The sequence below is a fragment of the Palaemon carinicauda genome, chromosome 30 (genome assembly GCF_036898095.1).
Source record: "Palaemon carinicauda isolate YSFRI2023 chromosome 30, ASM3689809v2, whole genome shotgun sequence".
Lineage (NCBI taxonomy): Eukaryota > Metazoa > Arthropoda > Malacostraca > Decapoda > Palaemonidae > Palaemon > Palaemon carinicauda.
In genome coordinates this window covers 41,834,072-41,854,669 of record NC_090754.1, presented here as the reverse complement: position 1 = coordinate 41,854,669, position 20,598 = coordinate 41,834,072, and the positions used below count along the sequence as shown (strand labels likewise).

At 34.7% G+C, this 20,598-nt stretch overlaps 1 protein-coding gene across 1 annotated transcript in view; it reads right to left on the bottom strand.

Annotated features, from left to right (window-relative positions):
- LOC137623054 (KICSTOR complex protein SZT2-like) overlaps positions 1 to 20,598 on the bottom strand; it is a 362,398-nt gene that overhangs the window by 169,080 nt on the left and 172,720 nt on the right. The window contains exons 31-44 of the mRNA XM_068353692.1: positions 19,410 to 19,662; positions 18,926 to 19,001; positions 17,107 to 17,292; positions 16,434 to 16,582; positions 13,982 to 14,121; positions 12,955 to 13,089; positions 11,119 to 11,770; positions 10,420 to 10,569; positions 8,913 to 9,022; positions 7,887 to 8,139; positions 7,015 to 7,211; positions 6,215 to 6,464; positions 3,276 to 3,414; positions 2,246 to 2,372 (exon numbers count right to left, since the gene is read on the bottom strand). Of these exons, the coding sequence (XP_068209793.1) occupies positions 2,246 to 2,372; positions 3,276 to 3,414; positions 6,215 to 6,464; positions 7,015 to 7,211; positions 7,887 to 8,139; positions 8,913 to 9,022; positions 10,420 to 10,569; positions 11,119 to 11,770; positions 12,955 to 13,089; positions 13,982 to 14,121; positions 16,434 to 16,582; positions 17,107 to 17,292; positions 18,926 to 19,001; positions 19,410 to 19,662 (2,817 nt within the window). The remainder of the gene's footprint in view (positions 1 to 2,245; positions 2,373 to 3,275; positions 3,415 to 6,214; positions 6,465 to 7,014; positions 7,212 to 7,886; positions 8,140 to 8,912; positions 9,023 to 10,419; positions 10,570 to 11,118; positions 11,771 to 12,954; positions 13,090 to 13,981; positions 14,122 to 16,433; positions 16,583 to 17,106; positions 17,293 to 18,925; positions 19,002 to 19,409; positions 19,663 to 20,598) is intronic.

Genomic DNA, 20,598 nt, shown 5'->3' with positions numbered 1-20,598 from the left:
ATGCGGCTGAAAGTCAACACGTGACTGCATCGAGTGAGGCTCTACAAAGCGTGATTGACGTGACTTAGCAACGCCAACGTCAACAGGACGAGCAAAGGCTTGTTTTGGCGGCTGAAGGCCAGGATCTCGATTAGCTAAGCGGCGAGGATCATCGTGAACCTTTTCAGCAGAATAGTCTTCCATAAGGGAGGCGAGCTTGATCTGCATGTCTTGCAGTACAACCCATTTAGGATCAACGGGAATGGGTGCGGTAAAAGACGGGGTTAACGTCTGAGACTGCACAACCTTGCCTACACCAAGACTCTCTGAGCCTGTGTAACGTTGCTGCTTAGGCGGCGAGCAGTCTTCCGATGACTGTAAAGGGTCAGAGCTGTCCCAATGGCTACAACCAGGACGCTGGACCTGTCCTGAAGGGACCGACTTTCGCTTCAAGGGCCTTGAAACCTTGCTCCACGGTTTCTTATGCGAAAAGCCTTCGGATGACGAAGAGAAAATGGTCTCTCTCGTCTTATGGTAGGAGCGGTCTTGATGAGACACGCCTGTTACCATAGAGGGAACGTCTGTTCGCTGATCAAGGCCTCTCGAACCCATAAGTCGTACGACATTACTTCTCCCCTGGGCTTGGGAGCTTGCAAGAGGTCTCGGACTAGGCGAACGACAGGCACGAACAGACGAACCCTCGGTCGCAACACTGAAAACACTTTGCGCACTAATCACTTTCCCACGATTTTCCGCTGTGGCACTCTGACACTTTAGCTCTTTAACGTCCGCCATGAGTTGATTACGATCTGTAGCTAACGATTCAACTCTTTCACCCAAAGCATGAATGGCACGTAACATGTCCCGCATTGATGGTTCCTGAGTGCCAGTAGGGGGTTCAGGCACAACCACTACAGGGGAAGGATTAGGTTCAGGGGCATGGGGAGAGGAAAAATCTACTGATCTAGAGGAACTCCTCCTCACCCTATCTCTCTCTAGCTTACGAGAATATTTGTCATATTCGAGCCAATCGAATTCCGAAAGGCCCACGCATTCCTCACACCGATCTCCTAATTGACAGGTTTTACCCCGACAATTAGAACACACAGTATGTGGGTCGAGAGAGGCCTTTGGAAGACGCCTATTGCAATCCCTAGCATTACACTTACGAAATCTAGGAACTTGAGAAGTGTCAGCCATTTTGAATTAGTCAAAGAAAGTCCAAAAAACAATCCAAGTCATCAACAATTAAATCTGTCCAAAAAAGAGTTCAAGAGTTTAAGTTGAGGAAAAACACCTGCACTGCGAAAGCTCAAACCAAAATGAAGTACTTCACCAAATCTGTTGAGAAAACTCCAGGTTATACAGCGAGTAATGATACGTCTTGTCGTTAAGGCCGACAGAGAAGAATTGAGGCTTGTTTACATGCATATGCGGTATCTGGCCGATAGTTGGCGCTGGTGGGCACACCCGCAACCTTCATAGCGATCGCTCGCGAGTTTTTGTGTGTTTTTCTGTCGAGCCGCTGGAGCAGCAGCTATTATATATTCACCGGCTAAGTTAAATATTTAAAAATAAAAGATTAAAAATTCTTCTTGCTAGTCAGTAGTCATTAAAAATAAAATTACTTAATTCAAAAATATTTGATATTAATAAACCAATAAAACAAATAAGTGAAAGTCAAGGATGAGATCAATCATAACTCTAAAAAGAAGCGAAGGAATTCAGCAAAACTCATGAGAGACCACTTTAACATATCTCTACTGATGTCACTCACAAAATAGTTTATGGAGGACTTGAGGAGTAACCCTACCATTCTTTGATATCAAACAACAAAAAAGTCATGGAATCATATCAGAATCATTATACAAGCAAATCTCCTTTAGTCTTCATCAAGGCCCTTGGCTTGTAGCAACACCAAATACATTATTATTCACTCTTCATCTAGTTATATTTGCCAGGCCATTTCAGTAATGAAATACCCAGTAAATCTGCCATATATATTACTTTACAAGATGGTATCTTTCCATATGAATAAACAAAGTTCTTTGGAAGCCTTCCAGAGTACAGCCACATACATATACTATAGCACAAGCTCTTGTCAGGCTGCAGAAAAAGTTTACAGGATTCATTGCTTCACTTCTGGAGTTATATTCTATATGATCTGTTAATATTTGAATAGAAATCGAAACTACATGTCAGTCATGCAATGTTAATGATATACAATTAAAAGAAGGTTAAATTATCATTTAGTCACAAACTATACCTGGTTCTGCAATCCCATGGACTGTAAGAATTATGTAATGATTTCGCTTGCGTTGAGCAGGTGTAGATGGAACGCCTTCCATAATAACATCTTTTTCTCCAAAGGAACTAACACGAGGCCGGAGCTCCTGAAATGGTCATTTATTTTCCAGGTTGTACTCATAAATAAACATTTACTCAATATCTTACGAGGTTTTTCATTCTTATACATTTAAGTGTACATGCATTACCATTTATATTGAAGGATGAACCTCTTAAATTTTATCAAGCAAGCATATAAAATAAAATAATAGTTGAAAGTATGGCAGGATAATTTACATACTGTATATTCAATTGATATTTATAATAAGTAATGTTGAATATTATAAAGATCAACTGAGAAACAAAAGAAAAATATAGGATAGAAGTTTCAAAACCAAATATTGTACATTTTATCTTATACATTAAAAGGCCTAATACAATACAAGTGACAAAGTAAAATAAACTATCTGAAGACGTGAAATCAATGAATGTAGTAATGATAAAAATACCCTACTACCTGATAGCAATCATTCTCTTTTTCTCCTTTGGTATAATATACATTATTTGACAGAGCAGGTAGTGTATAACAATTATTATACAGTATATACTGATAATTAGTCAAGAGAAACTACCAGTAAAATTACAAAATCCACAATGCTGTATCTAGACGACAGTAGTAATAATAACAAGTCGTTTAAGAAACAAGAATTTTCGGCTAAATTGTCAGAGTAATTTTGATTACATAAAATTTTCTATTTTTTTTTTTTCAAACTATTACATTTATGTCAGTACTGTACTACATAATAGAGTGCAGTATGTATATAAAATTTTTCAAATAAGAATAAAGTGAAAATTAATAGTTTTCTCAAACATCTTATCACAGTCTTATCATGCAGCATGGAGCATTGCATATTGAGCGATAATAGTATCAATTTCCTGAGTTTTTTCTGAAATAACTTTAACTCCTTATCAATGTAATTTCTCTATTGAGCAAGTAAAATTACACTTACATTCTTAAGTATAAGAGGATCATCATCTCTACTGCCTCGCTTTCCTAAAGAAACAACAGAGGAGCTGTGAGACAGCCCTCCCTCATCTCGGCGACCCTCAACTTGTGGTGACACAGATGTTGTCTGCTGTTCATTCAACCTGGAATGTTAATGCACGGGTGAAGAAAGTAGATAAGCTTATAAAACATATACAATTTCTCATAACATTAAAAGGATGTTTTCTTTATGTCACCTACATCTTGTATAATTAATATACAATAAAGGTATTTTTCTACAAAATAGGTGTGGTCATACTCCACTTTTGGCTAAGGTTACAATCCAAGACCCCTCGTGAAAAGCTGAGCAAACCCATTTTTTGCTATTCATGTGTATTTTAAGCCTTTATGAACCCTCCCCACACTTGCAACCCTTTCCCACACTCCTATGAACACTTTAAGATAATTTAGGCTATACATGTACGTGCAATGCTAAATACGGTACACGTGAGGTTAAGCTAGCCTAGCTCATGGGTATAGGACTAGAGTCCAATGTGCTATATATGCTCAAAACATTGTACATATGGTACTGTGTAGAATATTTTAAGGCTACAGGACATGGAGAATTTCTCTAAAATGTTACCATGTAATTCAAGGATTTGGAACGTGGAATTCCTCAAATACGTGACCATGTAATTTGAAGTTGCCGTACATGGAAAATTTTTCTGAAACTATTCAATTTGAAAAAAAAAAAAAAAAAAATTTTGCTACATATGTAACAAACCTTATTCCTAAATAATTTTAACTAATTCTTTATGAGGTACTCACCTAAGATGTGCACTCAAATGAAACCTGAATGATGACAATGAATTAGCTGTGCAGTAGATGACGAGCAAGATAATGATGCTTATTGCACAGTCAATCGTAGATGCCATTATAGAGTTTGATGAAATGTAATTAAAGTAAAAAGTAAAAACTTTAACAAAAGCATCACCAAACATGCAAGTACAAAGTAACACATATGGTTTGCAAAAAGCAAAGCGGAACACAGCAAGGGGAGATGCTGCCTGGCCTAGCATCAATCTCATCTCTCCCCCCATATTGTGTGATGTACAATCTTGTGTAAGTGACACAGATGATATACGCAGTCTGGGCGCAGCATCAGCAGATGGAAGCCAAGGGTATTTTCCATCATGCTCTTGTTCCAACATGCTTTATTTGATTGCGATATTTTTTACAATATTTTTTAATTGTTTTTATCAAATCATAGATATTTTAATTGGAGGATTTATAAAATTCTTATTTTATCATTAAAATAATAAAAATAATGAATTTTTAAAATTCTTTGTTTACAGAGAAATTCAGCCCCTTTCGAGGATCGCCAAGAACTTCGGGATCATGGCTCGCCAGAAAAACTTGGCATAAAGTAAATCTGCAAAAAGCAGGGGACAAACGTCTAAGAAAAATTCTAATATATCTCATCAACATTTGCCATGACAATCCTTTTCTTTATAATAAATAATGCATTTTAATTAAAATGCCTTAAAGGGAGAGTGATAGTTTACTGAAATTAATTTGTTCCTACACTAACACAAACTCTCGTCCTGTAATTAGAGTATGATTTCAGCATAGCTGGAACTATGATGTTTGTACTTACTGGCAGGTGGCAGGGAAGACCCAGCCCATCACCAGCACACTGAGTAGCCTTGTGTTTGTGATGAAGAATCCGCATGGCTGCAGGTTAATGCATTGGCAGGATGTGGATCCCCATTCTTTGAGCATTTTTGTGGGGGCTATGACAGTTATTACAGTAGTATCCCCCTGTGACAAGTGAAATGAATGGCCCCTTTCCAGTGGTTTGAATACACCAAGAGGAGAAAGAAGAATGCTAAGAGGGGTTCTTCATCTTTGGAGTCTTCCCCAAGACGGAAGAAGTCTTCTGCTTATCACTTCTTGCCTTTCGGTGTTCGAACTGATGCACCTTCTTCAGCTTCCTCTGGAGCGGAGTTCTTCGGAGGAAAACTGAAGAAGGAAGGTAACTCTTGATCTACCCTCAAGGCAAGCTTCAAGTGAAGTGGTTTTATATTCTTTGGCCGAAGAAGGTGATATTCTTTGCCATTCTTCTTAAGTGACCTCACTGCTGTTGTAGCTGATGATGACGTTTCCAAGGACCTGGCCCTGAGGACCTTAGGCATTGATGGTGTTCATCTGCAGAGAAGCTGATGAAGGTCATAGCCAATGCTAGGACCAGCAGGACTCTGTTACAGTGCCTTTCTCATCTGCCACCCTACCTACAGAGGAAGTACTGACAAAGGATTAGATTATTGATCCTCTGCTTCTGTGGCATTGTTGCCTCCAGCTGAGAAATCTTTGACAACTTCTAGCAAGGAGAAGAAACAACCTCACCATCCTCCTCCTTCTATCAATATACCTTTGACCTCGTCCTCTGCTGCTGAACCTTCAGATGCAACCCGCCCTCTAAAGACAAAGACTATCAGTGCCAAGTCTTACCACAATTCTTCCAAGCCTCCTATTCACGATGGGGGATTTTAAAATAAGAACCTTGGTTATAGGAACTTCCTCCCTCTTAGGGATAAGTCCCCTATTATAGGACGAGGATTTGTATTCACGTAGGAACAAATCACAAATTTTTAAGGTAATTTGTATTTTTTCTAACTATAAAAACCTGTATTAAGTTTCACTATTCACCTTAACCACCCCACATACCCTAGGTGAAAGTCAAACTGGCTATTCAATGCACTGAAGAGGGGGTGGGGAATCCCCGCAACCAGCCAGTAACTACCAACACCTCAATATAAATTTTACAGCAGATTTCCAGCTATTCTAAAATCATGCTCCTCTCAAACAACTCTGGTTTATATAGTTAGGAAAATTCAAATTACTCAAGAAAATTATTTGTGATATTTGGGATACATCTTACATAAATCAGTTACATAACATTACCTAAGATAAAAGACATGGGGTCCGTTTCCTGATGTGTCCTCATACACAAACATATTTTTGCGATTATTGACGGAGATGGGATTTAAAATGGTACGTAAGGCTTGGATCCCCTTGCTGCCTACTTTACCAGCGCACAACTTGACCTTGGGATGTAATTCAAACTTGGTCTCCCATACAACTCGACAGGCAAAGGCTCCAGCCTTAAACTTAAGGCTAGCTTCTAAAACACCTCTAAACTCTGCATCGCTATCTGAAAATTTAAATATAAGCATAACATACAGAGCAAAGATGGAAATTCATTCTCTAATTTAAAGGTAAAAGTTGTAGTTAAATTTAAATGTCAAAGTTGTAGGATTTAATTATTCTTATGTTATTATCTTACACATGAAAAATTTAATCTTAAATATAATTTCCAGATGGAAAATAATGAAATTAGAATTCATACAAAATTTCTGATGAAAATCTTATAGCTTTCATATTTATAACACAAAAAAATTTGCCCTCTTTAAAGATAGAAAATGATAACATGAAATTAATTTAAATTCTACTCAATATTCTTTATTCACATTTATAGTAGACCTAGAAGAAAATATATCAATACCTTTTAAAACATAAAACTGGGCACAGAACACAACTACCTCCTTTACCACTGTATGACATGGAAATAGTTTGAATTACAGTACATGAAATGTAATAAACAATCAGTATGATATAAAACTCTAAAATCCTATCACAAACTGTGAAATCTCATGAAAAAAAAATAAATAAAAAACCATACAGTACAGTATTTATTAACATACCCTCAGTACTTCTCCCTTTTGTTTCTTCGTGACGCCATATATCCTCAGACGTGTCTGGTTCTAATAAACGATTACACATGCGTGTCGAATGAAGATCCTGAAGGAGTAGTGTCTGATTGACAAGTTTAACCAGGGCTCGCACACTGCGAACCACTTCTGCCTGTACTGCACGCCAGCGCGCAACCTCTCCTTCCAATCTGATATAAAACAGTAAAATAATTGGATCTAATGATATATCACATTACAGTCAGAAACTAAAATGAAATGCAAATACATATGATACAAATTAAGTGGACCATGGTAAAGTTATTTTCAACTGAACTACTAGATTGATTTTTGGTCAACGGCTGATATTCCTACTTATAAGCCCAAATAACACAAGCCGATATAACAGAAACACACAGACAGGGGGAAATGTTTTATCCCCAGAGCCTTATGGTGGAAAGTTGCAGAAAAATCTGCAACGTCTTGATGTTATATGAGCAAAATAATAAAAGAGGTCCTGTAGAATAAAATTTTGATAGAACATGACAAAAATTTGGTAAAAAATATTCTTATCTGCAGTAAATTGATTCATTATTTAGTAAACAGTGTGCATAGCTGCCCAAATTTCAACATACAGAATCCTCTGGAGTTGCTCACTTATGTAAGCTGTGATACCTCTAACCATTTTGTTTTTCAAATATTGTGATTAATTATGGAATAATTTGTTAATCATTGTTGCAAAAATGTTATTTACAACTGTGGGAAAGGTTTCCACAATTTAAGAAAATAAATACTTGGGATTTATGAGAATAAATAATTATGATTTAAGAATACTGTAGAAGTTAAAATAAAATCCAACTTGATAAAAGAGATGCTTTAAAACTCACCGACAATGAAAGAAAGTGTCGACCCGGTCATTGGAAACTCTCAATATGAGCCAAAACTCAGGTAAGAAAGGTCGTACCGCTTCAAAATCTTGAAGCCAATCACAGCACTCGTTATCTGAATCACTAATATCTCCCTCACATCCATCTTCAGTTGTCTGTCCAGACTCCAAAAGACTGGACACATCTGAATACAAGCCTGGGACTGACCCAGTGCCAGAATTATGGCGACTTTTAAGTAAATCTCCACCTGCCCCTGTTTTAAAAATATATGAATCAACATTATCAGTATTCTTTTAGACTCTTAGTTTAAATATGAATTGTGTTACAGTCTACAGAAAAAAAAATTGTAAAAATGCATCGAGAGCCCAACCAAATAAAAGGAAACACAAATTACCAACAAGTTTATGGCCTAGTTTGTACTGAACTTGATAATAATTTCAGTTAAAAATTACTACTGCATATCATTCCAATCATTTGAAGCCTTGTCATAATTATTACAAGGAAAAAATCCATTTGAATTTTGAAACTACTTTAAGTGCAAGTTGAACCATAACATGAGCTACGTACAGTACATCCCCTAAATAAGAACCTTCAACTTGGGAACTTTCAAAAAACAAGAACCTGTGTGCAAATAAGTGCAAAATAAAATACAAATGAAAATACTTCCTTTTTCAAAGTATTTTATTATGAACAAATAGCAATATGAATTCTTGATACACAGTAGATTATCTCATTACCAGTTACAAGACCTAAGGGCTTAAAGCAGTGGTGGGTAAGGGGTGGGAGGTTATGAGCTGGATGTCTAGGCAATTATGTTTGAGTTTAAAACTTTTTGATTTAATAAACCACTCTTGAAAGAAATCCAATTCTTATATAGGGTAATTACTATAATTTATAATTTGGACAAAATGCCTCTAGAGAGTTTGGATAAACAATTCCCATTCAAAACATTGTATGAATGAAGTGATACAATTTATGTGAAGTAAATGAAACATACAAAAAAAACACAGTTTATCTTTAACTTACCTGAATTGTGTCTACTTTTCAATATATCAGCACTGGCACCAGAATTATGACGGCTCTTAAGTTCTGAAGAATTCTGACGGTTTTTAAGCAGTTCAGCCCACAATCCACTACTGCAAAACATACAATTTTGAAAGCTAAAGAGGAGGTATAATGGAAAATTTTGCTCATTTTACCATAAAGTTTCAATCGGCTTTCAACATGAGGTTAAAGTATTTTAGCTGTTAGATGTGACGAATGAATTAAAAAAAAAAAAATTATTTTCAATTCTTTTCATACATTATTTCGACTATGAAACAGCAGGATACTCATAAAATAGGCTAGCAGTATTCTATGGATCAAAAGACACCTGGGAATATTTGGAAATAAGTCCAACATAGAGATTTGAGATGTGAATGTTACAATTTTGCTACGTTACATATAAATATAATTTGCCTCTAAATGAATAGGAAAAATCTATAACAGAGGAAGCTGAATCAAAACCCAAGAATAAAAGTTAAAAACTGAAAGGGAAAATGAGATATTACAATATGTAACATTACCATTACAAAATTCCTAACGCACTCATCCACAAAAAACCTCCAGGCCCTGTGTGAATTAGCACTTGAAAAAAACAAACATTCATATTTTTTTCATGACAACAAATCAACTTGAGCCAAGAATGAATACATGAACCTTATGTAAAATACAATTTTATATCTAATTCTTTCATTATTATTATATTAGCTAAGCTTTACAATGAATAGAATTGTATAAAGCAAACAAAAAATCTTCCCATCATACAAAAGTTTGAAACTGATATTCTATAATAAGTATATGGTGTTCAATGGTCCCAATACTATATAACTGAAATAAACTGCCTTAATTTTCAGTTAATAAGAAATCCAAACAATCTTTCAGCAACAGTTTAAAGATAACGTAGTACAGTAGGTCCTCAGGTTACAGAGGAGCTCGTTCCTTTCCTATGACGTCTTGTAACTAAAGTTTTGATGCAAGTCAGAATACACTTGAATACAGTATTACATGTAACCATCAAAGTTACTCGCCTCGGCAAATGCAGTACTATAGTCATAATCTAAGACATAAAAAATAAATTTTATGATTTCTAAATATAACTAGGACTAAACAAAAACAAAAAAAACCTGGAGGAAATAAATCCATCCATCTACAGGGCACTTCCCCTGGGGGGGTAGCCGACATCAGAAAGAAAGAACAAAAGGCGACTTTTCTTCTCTTTGATCCTCCCAGCCTGACGAGGGATTCAGCCAAGTTTAGTTGGTACTGCTAGGATGCCACAGCCTACCCTCCCCAGTTATCCCCGGGGGAAGGTGGGCCATGGCATAAATATAAAATGATAAAATTAAGCAACCAAAAAAAAAAAAAAATACTGTATTTTCCTTATGAGAGCTGGGTGGTATGAGCCAAAATTAGGTGAAAAATTGTAACCCAAGAACTAACTGTCATTGTTCAGTGGAAAATCATTCAACAAAAGACCACTTTTTGCACTTACCCTACACTCACAGTCATAATGCTACTAGGATTACTACGAAACTGATCCATCACAGCTTCAGTCACTGCGGGGACAAAATTATCTGTGCTGGCAGATTTCCTTATGACTTCTGTTGACAACTGTGTTCGTGGAAGGCTTTCGGAACCACATCTGAAAAACAATTCTTTTTTATATTTCTTTTCCTCAATGATCCCCTTTACTCTATAATTTGAATAAATGCTTCCACAAGGCATAACATAATCATATCAACAATATTATTAATAAAAGTATGTTTTCCACATTTTCCTACCCTTAAAAGAGGGACATGGAACTGTGCTGCCTTAACATTATTCTTAAGAAGAGTGAGAATTTTGGCAAAAACTACATAATATTCAATTAGATGAGAAAATTTAAAAACAAAAAGATTTTCTCCTAAGTACATTACAATAAACTTAACAAATGTAAAAAAGTAAGGCAAATATCAAACTCACTTAAAATTCTAATGGATAGTAAGGAATAGCCTTGTGCTCTGTACAGTATAATGCTTGCCTAATCACAATAAGGTTTTCCATAGCTCTGGATAAAATAAAACATTATACCCCAGTAAATGAATCGACACAAACTAGGGATAACTATATTTTGAAAATAACTCTTGGGTGAAATTACAAACTTTCAATCAATTGTCATACTGCGTAACTATGTAATAGTAAATTAACCCACCTGATAAGCTCATTTAAAGGTAATGATAATCTGTGAGCTGCATCCATAGCAGGTTTCGGAGGCTCACTGCCCATAGTTTCTGTGCCTCCAACTGAAGAAGCATTAGCAGATCCCTCAACACTTATATGCGTATCTTCACTTAAATGATCCTCTTTTGCTGCCTTTGATTGATTACTTTTCCCAACATTTTTGGTGCCATTACTTCTAACTTCTTTGTCTTCAGAAGGTTCTTGATCAACACTGGCTTTGCTCTCTGTGCTTGTGCTTGCGCTCCTGGCAGAGGTTTTGTTTGAAGAGCTACTTCTTTCTTCAGTCATCATGTTCTCATCATGCACTGCTTCTGGCTTCTGATCTAGCTGCTCAAGACCTTCTATAATTGGGTCTGTGTCCTTACTTAGATTCAGGGGATAGTCACTATCATACAAAGAAGGAGTAAGACAGGGACCACTTCTCACCAAGCGTGGATGCCTCTTGACCTCTTTCTGTTCGTTTCCATTGGCTGTCTCTTCACCTTCTCTTCTGTCCTGCGACTTCCTGGAGGATAATCCAGATGCATCTGAACTCTTCTTAGGAGATTCCGAAAATCTTGTCCTCCCATCGTGCGACTGGTAAGATGAATCTCGAGAAAACGAAGGACGACCTTGTTCAGTTTCTTAGGAAAAAATAAGAGATTCAATAAATACTACATATAAAAAACGGGGAAAATCAATACCATAAGAAATATTGATGATACACTGGAAATACACAGTATTTCAATCCAAAAAATATTCCATCAAATGACAGTAAAATTCCTTTTATTAGGCAATTGGGATTTTAAAGGTAAGGCTGCTGCAGGTTTCCTGCTTTAATATTTTCCTTTGAATTGGTTTTAAAAGTCAACCTTAACTACCATTACCTCATTCAATACTAGTCAATTAATAGCAAATAAAAAGGATATAAACTTTGTTGGATTATATACTTTCATCCTTATTGGCATAACTGTTTTTTTGCAATACAGTAATAGATTTGATTTACAGCATACAAATAACCAAAATAATGTTTATGGTAAGGGCAAGAGTATCTTTCAAATGAATTATACTCAGTTTTCCAAAAATATATTACTGTATTTTGATATTTTGTGATTAGTAATCTACTGGTTATAAATTACAGTATTTTTACTTTTAAATATAATTAGCATGCCATTTATACAAAGAATATTGTGACATTTTACTTGCTAATTACCTGGTAACTACGCAATCACAATTCCAGTCTTGATGTGGTAATGGCAATGCAACCTTGTGCAACATTATTCGCAATTAAAAATCATAGCCTAACCTAACCTAGATGACATTTATGAAAACTGTCAACATGAAATATCTCTTTTAATAACAGAAATACTTGGTGCTTTGATGCTGCATGCTTACTCATTAAACATCCTTGTTACAATGCACGAAGAAACCGATAGTGATTACTGTACGTATACATTTCAAAATTGCCATTTTCAAACTCTGTCTCTATTTCTAATATAATAAAATAAGAATAGTTTTACAAAATTTATGAGACAGCAAGGTGAGAGAACATCAATACTCTACAGAACTCTTTGTACCAAGAATCCTTCTGCCTTATTCCCTCCTCTGCTGCTAGTATGACCACATGCTAAGTTTGAAACATCAGCTACCGTCTTAAACGAAATCAATATTCGCATAAGGCATGGCTAAATAGCTTTGTTGTTTCAAGCAGCCCATTAAATGGAATATTACTGCTGCATTGCAACTAGCAAAAGTAAGATTAGTAAGATTTTTTTATACAACACTGAAAATTTGGTATAATGATACTCAATTATCCTCACACCCATACCAGAATCAGAATCAGTAGAATTTATAGAACCTCGTCTTTCAGAATCTCTCCTTTCCTTCCTCTCTTTTCTCCTCATCCATTTCTCACCACGCTGACCCAGAGTCTCTCCATCACCAACACTATCTAGTGTACGCCCTGAAACAAGATCATTAAAGTTTCATAAAAGGTTACATTTATATACAGTTTCCTTAAAAAGAAACTTTATTATTGAAAAAATGGAAACAACTTCAACTATACAAAGATAAAAACAACCATGTTTATATCTTTAAAGAGAAGGTATATGTTTTTTCTTACAAAACTCCCAATCCTGAGAAGATAACACTAAGTTGGTCTCTTACGTAATAAAATCAAATTACCAACAGAATATTGTGGTGAATAATGAATCAAGTTTTCAAGTAAAACACAAGAGCAGATAAAAATCTTATCAATATAGAAAGTGCAAATAGATTACTATATTATCTAACGAGGGAAAGCCCAAAATAAGGACCACTCTGATGATGAGGGAATTCTTATGAGAAAATTCTTTTGACAATTATGGAAAATGAAAGTTCAACATTAACCCTCAACTATATGATGAGACCAAAATTATGGCTAAGACTGATTGCCATTTCAAAATAATTATCAAAGATAAAGTATTAACATATGAAAAAAAATTATTCACTAAACATTTTCATTGCATATTTGATATACAGCAAGGATACAAATCTAAATATCTGCATATGTTAGTTTCAATACTAGAATTGGAATCTGTCAAATACATTAAATAAATTAATGAAAGTAACAAACATAAATAAAAAATAACCTGGTCAGTACATCAAAGACTGGTGCTACGCATGATCATAGTTTGAGATGTTACAAAAATTCAAGTAAGTACTGTACTGTTAAACAGGTATTAACCTTATTCAAAGTTTTCATTGATAGGAAAACAATGAAATTCTTAAAGTATACGTAATGTATAGTACTCTCTTTTTTGAAAAAAATTCATAACAAATATTCTCAACCACTTAAAAAAGCCAGAAAAACTTACGATCATTGTCAAATGACACTCGTGTTGTGTGAAGTTTGGCAGGTGTTTTCACATCAGGTGATGAAAGACTGACTTTACTGGTTATATCTCCCGACTCCATCTGCCTTAGTTGAGCAGCATCATCAGCATGGGGTTGAGGTCTATTGGATGAAATTCAGGAATTATGTTTAAAATGAATGCTGATCATAGAGTATATATACAATGATAAACAAAATACTTTTTATCAATAGCATTATCAAGAAAAGACATTTCACAGCAGAAATTTACTTTGTCATCTTGTGATGCCATGTTTCCAATAATGGCAAGACAGAATGAAGTGCTGCAGTAAACAGGAATTTTTACTACAATTATAATTAAAAACCTAAGTACAATACATTTTAAGAATAAATTTACTAAGTTTAGATCATTATGCTTATGAAACAACAGCCAGGTTCACAGATTTGGGTAAAGCAGATAATAATTATTTCAAAATAGGGATTAACATAATTTGTTCTATCCTATACTGGCTGCTTTGGGTAAACTTTGGCTACAAGATGACAATTGATATTAGAATATACATTCATGTGGAAAGTTAATTAGCTCTCTTACAGAATAATTACAATGAATTACTGTAAAATTTAGTAGTACTCAACTAGTAGATTTGTGACATTACTTCTAAGTTTAATTCTGTAAAAACAGAATTTTGATAAAAAAATTTTCTGTACTCACCTAATGTTCATATTGCTTCTTCTCCAGAAGCTTATTTTAATTATGTTTACGCACAAACTTTTATTAATTCCCATTTTCTTTCTTCTCAAAAGATACATGACCCCTTCACTATGATGACGTACACTGGACGTTAAAACATGCCATGTACAATAGTGTATGATGTATCTGATACGTCATTTACAATTAAAAACATTATGGTAGTTAAAATCATTCATTTATCCTACCAAATGGTAAAACACATGGTCATATAACACACCAAAGTCTTTGGGATTCTGGCCTTTATTCCTGATTGCTATTTTAGTGCGTTTTTATGTTACCAAGCATAATCACAAGACTCTCTTTAGCCAATGGTATCATTCCCTACAGGCATTACTCTCGCCCGCACCTAAGAGAAGTAGCTCTCCTCACATCTCACCCAATCACCAACTGAGACACTTGCACTTCTAGTCTTTATTCATGATCATGTATGGGCTTTTATTATTATCATCATTATTAGAGATTATCAAACAATTCTTCTTCACTCAAGAGGTTAACTACTGCAATGTAAATGTTCAGTGGCTACTTTCCTCTTGGTATAGGTAGAAGAGAGACTTTAGCTATGGCAAGCAGCTCTTCTAGGAGAGGGACACTCCAAAATCAAACCTTTGCTAGTCTTGGGTAGTGCCATAGCCTCTGTACCATGGTCTTCCACTGTCTTGGGGTAGAGTTCTCTTGCTTAAGGGTACACTCGAGCACACTATTCTATCTTATTTTTCTTCCTCTTGTTATTTTGAAGTTTTTATAGTTTATATATGATAAATTTATTCAATGTTGTTATTATTCTTAAACTTCTCTTGTTGTATATTTTCTTTCCTCATTGAGCTATTTTCCCTGTTGGAGCCCTTAGGCTTATAGCATGCTGCTTTTCCAACTAGGGTTGTAGTGAGGGGGGATATAAAGACCCAGATATCAACCTCACTCTTCTGTCTCACAATGTAGATCTCAAATAGAGTGTCTTAAGTTAAGGTGCAGAAAGACTAAAGTAATTCAAGAATTTGACTCCTATGAGAGAAACTCAACTCTGTAAGGTGCAGTGAACATTAAGAACCCTTACAGAAGAAATGCTATGTAATTACAACCACTAGACCCAACTTTGGAAGTTAAGTTAGTGTAAGAAACCGGGCAGGCAATCCAGACTTACCAACCACAAGAGAAGGTTCACTGGTCTTCCCACTTTAAAAAAAGGATTGTCAATAAGTTGGCGTATCACATCCTTATCAACCCAACTAAAAACATGTACCTCTCTCTCTGTTTCCCCTACTACCTGCAATGTCCACTGAATTAAAAATTGGTTACCTTGGCTGTAATAAGAAATGAACGACACTTGTTTTGTTCATAACAGTAAGCTTTACCACTGCACAACGTATACTCTCTAGTTCTATAAACACTAACTAGAAAAATACCTCCTGATAGGAACTGTGTTATAACTTACTCCACACAATGGTTATCTGCTTTCCCTATGCAGAAATGCTAAACAATTGATGGGGTAAGTCAGTGATGGAGAAACTGCAAAATAGAAAACTTAGCATGCTACTTACGACTAACCGCTAGATTGTCTCATTACTTAACAAGGGGCATATATCTTTTGAAAGGAAAGAAAATGGGAAAATCTTTGATAATATTTTGGGGGTAAACATCGATTAAACGAGATTCTGGAGAAGCAATATGAACATCAGGGAGGGTTCACAGAAATAATGCAACTAACCTCACTATCAGGAACTGACTCTTGAATCCCAGTGGTGGGACAAGAGATGAAAAATGCCTTCTGCGAATCTGATTTTTGTCAAGAACAACATAATACAGCACACCTTCCTTCTCTAAGTGATGGCCTGCCACACTTAACCTCCCAAATTCCTGAGGGAAAAAAGTAGAAATACAAAAAAATTAACATATTTGAAGTAGTGTTTAGAAGGTTTTAACCAACAACATAGTATGAGTTAAGGCCTGCATTTTTTATTAGAAGACAATGTACATTAGATTTAAGAAAAAGGTTAGAGAACACTTATAAAATATATACTGTACAAAACTAGTGTATATTGTACATTTTGTATAAAAAAAAAAAGTTTCATTTCCATTTATGGTAAATTACATGAAATAATTTCCATTTATGGTAAATTATATGTAATAATTCAGAAGAAAATCCTGCAGTATTATAATAAGACTAAAACTATTAAATATTTCTAGTTTTTCTTTTCACCACAAAGAGTTCTCTCTGTACCTGGAGATATCAAAAGTAAAGTTCTGTAATCTTCAAAGTCGAACAGCACTCGGATTCCCTCTTTAACTGATGCAGTATTCAGTTCTTACAATCAATACAGCAAAGCAACCTTACTACAATATATAATTATTGTAAAATATAAATGTTTATGGTAACTTACCTGTATAAATTTATCTCTACTCTGGTCTATGCCACAAACAAAATTCAGAGGGACACACTCAGATATACAATTGCTAGCATGCTTTGAGCTTTCAACGTGAGCTGCCACCATTTCAAGAGTCTGTTCTGTCAAAGGGAAGACATGCAGCATGGCCGATGCAATCTCATCTCGTAACAACCACTTCATCTGAAAGGAAAGGAAATACTTAAGTAACAATGGATCAAAAAGGGTTAAAACAAGAACATATTATAAAACTAGATTCATGGATGCTTTTTCATTTAGAATGAATATTTAATAAAAAAAAAATTTTCATTTGTTTGATGTCGGCTACCCCCCAAAGTTGGGGGAAGTGCCTTGGTATATGTAAGTATGATACTGTACAAAGAACTCAGAAAAAAAGGACAATAAGACCACTCTGACAAATCAAAACATTCATGGATAAAATTTTGAAAAGGTCATTTACAACCAATATCTCCTTGAACTAAAAGCAAGATTCCTTTTGCACTCTGAACTTTATATGGTCATCAAATACAAACATAATTGACCATAAAATGAACAGCAAGACGTTTGCACTCCTCACAACAGTTATTTAAATCACAACACTGTCCCTGACACAAGACAGAGAATGGGGATCATGATTCCACACACATAATTCCCTTGAACAATCTACACAGTGGTTACAAACAAATTCAGAAGAAAACATCTTGAAATTTACTAAAAAACCTAAAGTTAAATAATCGGGAGATAAGGAGTGTCAACAACCCAAAGTTGATAAAGACGGAAAACACAAAGGACCTATGGCATGACAAACTATGTGGTTACCATTAACTGCTAGATTCTCTCATTACTCTATTAGAGACATAAGTATATTGAAAAGAAAAAAAAGGGTTTTGACCTTTATACATCAGTCTCAATATAACCAAGCTTAGAAAGAGAAGCAATATAAAAATATGGAGATATTTTCATAAACAATAAAGATTCTTTATAGAATTTATTTTGTCCAGAAAAGCATTGCTTTTTTATTTTTAATTTCCATCTGTTGTCTTTGGCCTCTTCCTAGACAACTGTCCAATTTCTATAAATATACCTTAAAGTTATTTTCCCCTAACCTGAGCACAAATAATTTTTGTAACCCAGAAATTCGAGAAATTTTTCTCCTTTCCCTTGCTTAATCTTCCAATTCATTAGTAGAAATTCCTTACATTCTGTATAATTGCTTTTTTTTTCAAGGCTTTCAAATATTTTCAGCCAAATGCTAATAACAATAATTCCTCAATTAAATTTCATTACTACAGATTTGGGCCACTTATTACATTCAACTCGTGGAGTCTTCCACCTCTATAAAGAATTGAAAGGGAGGTGAAAATATCATAAATACACCACAAGGACAATTCACAAAAAACAGATCACTAAGATATTGGAACTTTCTTTGCCTTAATTAACCCCTCAAGTAAAACATCTATAATGCAAAATAAAATTTGATAAATCAGAAAAATAAGTCATGAGAAAAGTTAAAGATAACAGACCTAGTAGAAGACCTTTATGACAAGCATTTAAAGAATGAGTAAAGAAAGGGGAAATATTTTTTTAAATATTTCCTTCTACTGCTATCACTATATAGGTACAGGTAATACTAAAAAATCAATTTACAAAGGAACTCATCCCTTTAAAGCTTAGATCAAAAGTGTCTGTAACCAATTTTACATAAAACAAATAATCAAATAAGAAACTTGAAAATAATTATCCTTAAATTGTATCAGCTGCCCCTTAACACTACCCTACATGCAAATGAACACAATCCTAAAAATATTAACTATACCTCATCCACAGTGGATATTACCGCTTGATGTTGGTAATTGGGTAAATGGCCAAGCTGGTCGTCATCATCAAGGTACCTGTAACAAAATACATGGTAAGTTGTAACAGAGGACTATATTCTTTATAATTTATGTATTGAGAGAAAATTACAGCAAATAATTAATTGTATACAAAAACATTTTAACACAAAATTATGTTAAAATGATCTCTAAAAACTTCCACAGGAAATTTACCATGTCAAAACCCTTAAGTATGGTTGCATTCAGTTTATTTCGGTATACCAAAATCTGTGAATCTTGTGACTTATGAAACACTACGCTAGCATAGTTTTTTATTTTTGTAAACCACAACCAACCTATTTAGTACTGAATTTCTTCATCAAAAGTTCACTACTTGTTAATTCCAAATCTTAAAATATCAACTGATGACTTAGTTATGGATAAAAAAATCTGTGAATGATTCAAATTAGTCCAAAAAATACTTACGAATCATCCATGTCGGACATTGATGCACATGTGGATTCAGATATAGATCGCCTCCTCTTCAACTGAGGAGAACCAGAGGAGCAACCACTTGACAATCGAACCGAGCGTTTACCCAATAACGCCGCGATAGTCTCACATATTGTATGGGTGGCTAAGGCTGGTGGTAGTGTCATGCACAAGACATCTAATGTTACGCTTACTGTACTAAGGTCTACCTCTCTCTCACTACTATTCAAGGAGTGCACTATTTCATCTGTTGACAAGGACGTCATTATAAGAATTATACTGTACTTAAAAGTTGATAATAAATCTGTATATATGGAAAAACTAATTCATTTACTGATAAAAAATAAAAACTTTCATCATTTTAGCAGGCATGAATTAAATCCTTCAAGGAAAAATAAAAATGCAATGTACATTTAATATACAACCATATTAGAATTCATCTTTTTCATATGCATACCTATTAATATATATAGAGGAAACTATCAGTTAGCTATGCAAATGTATTAAAATGTTAAATATCACAAATTTGAAGTAATTTGTATTTTTCCTAACAGTACACTGTACATGTACAGAAACAACTTCTTACTCCTACTTATGCCTATACAGTATGTTCAAATAGGGGTAGACAAACTGAATGGTGAATATTTGGTAAGGATGAGAATCATGAAGGACCGTTGCTTTTCGGATACAAAGTGCTTCTAGAAATTAATTTCACAGAACCAGGAAGATATTCAACTTCTAAGGCCTAACTGTAATGTAATTTTTTTACAAGGCCTTTAAGGTTTAAAGAAAATTGTGAAGTATATGAGCACTAGTCTTTTACATATACATATCTTATGTAAGAAGAGGCAAACAACATTGACCCTAACAAGACTGACACAAGTGAACTTATAAACTAACAACACTTGTTTGTGACAACGTGACAGGTACTCTCAAGCATGGCATGGATTGAATACAAATAAATTAAGAAATGTATCTTTTATAATGAAATTAGTTATTTCTATACTCACCTGGTATTTAAATTGCTTCTCTCTCAAAGCTAATTAAATACTGACTTCAACTCTTAAAATTGAAAATTTCCTGTTTTCTTTCCCTGCCCCTCTAATCATTGAGATCATATGGCAGTTTCCAATAGCAATATTTCACCTAGGCTTCTGACTGTCATTCTGAATTTTAGGGAGCT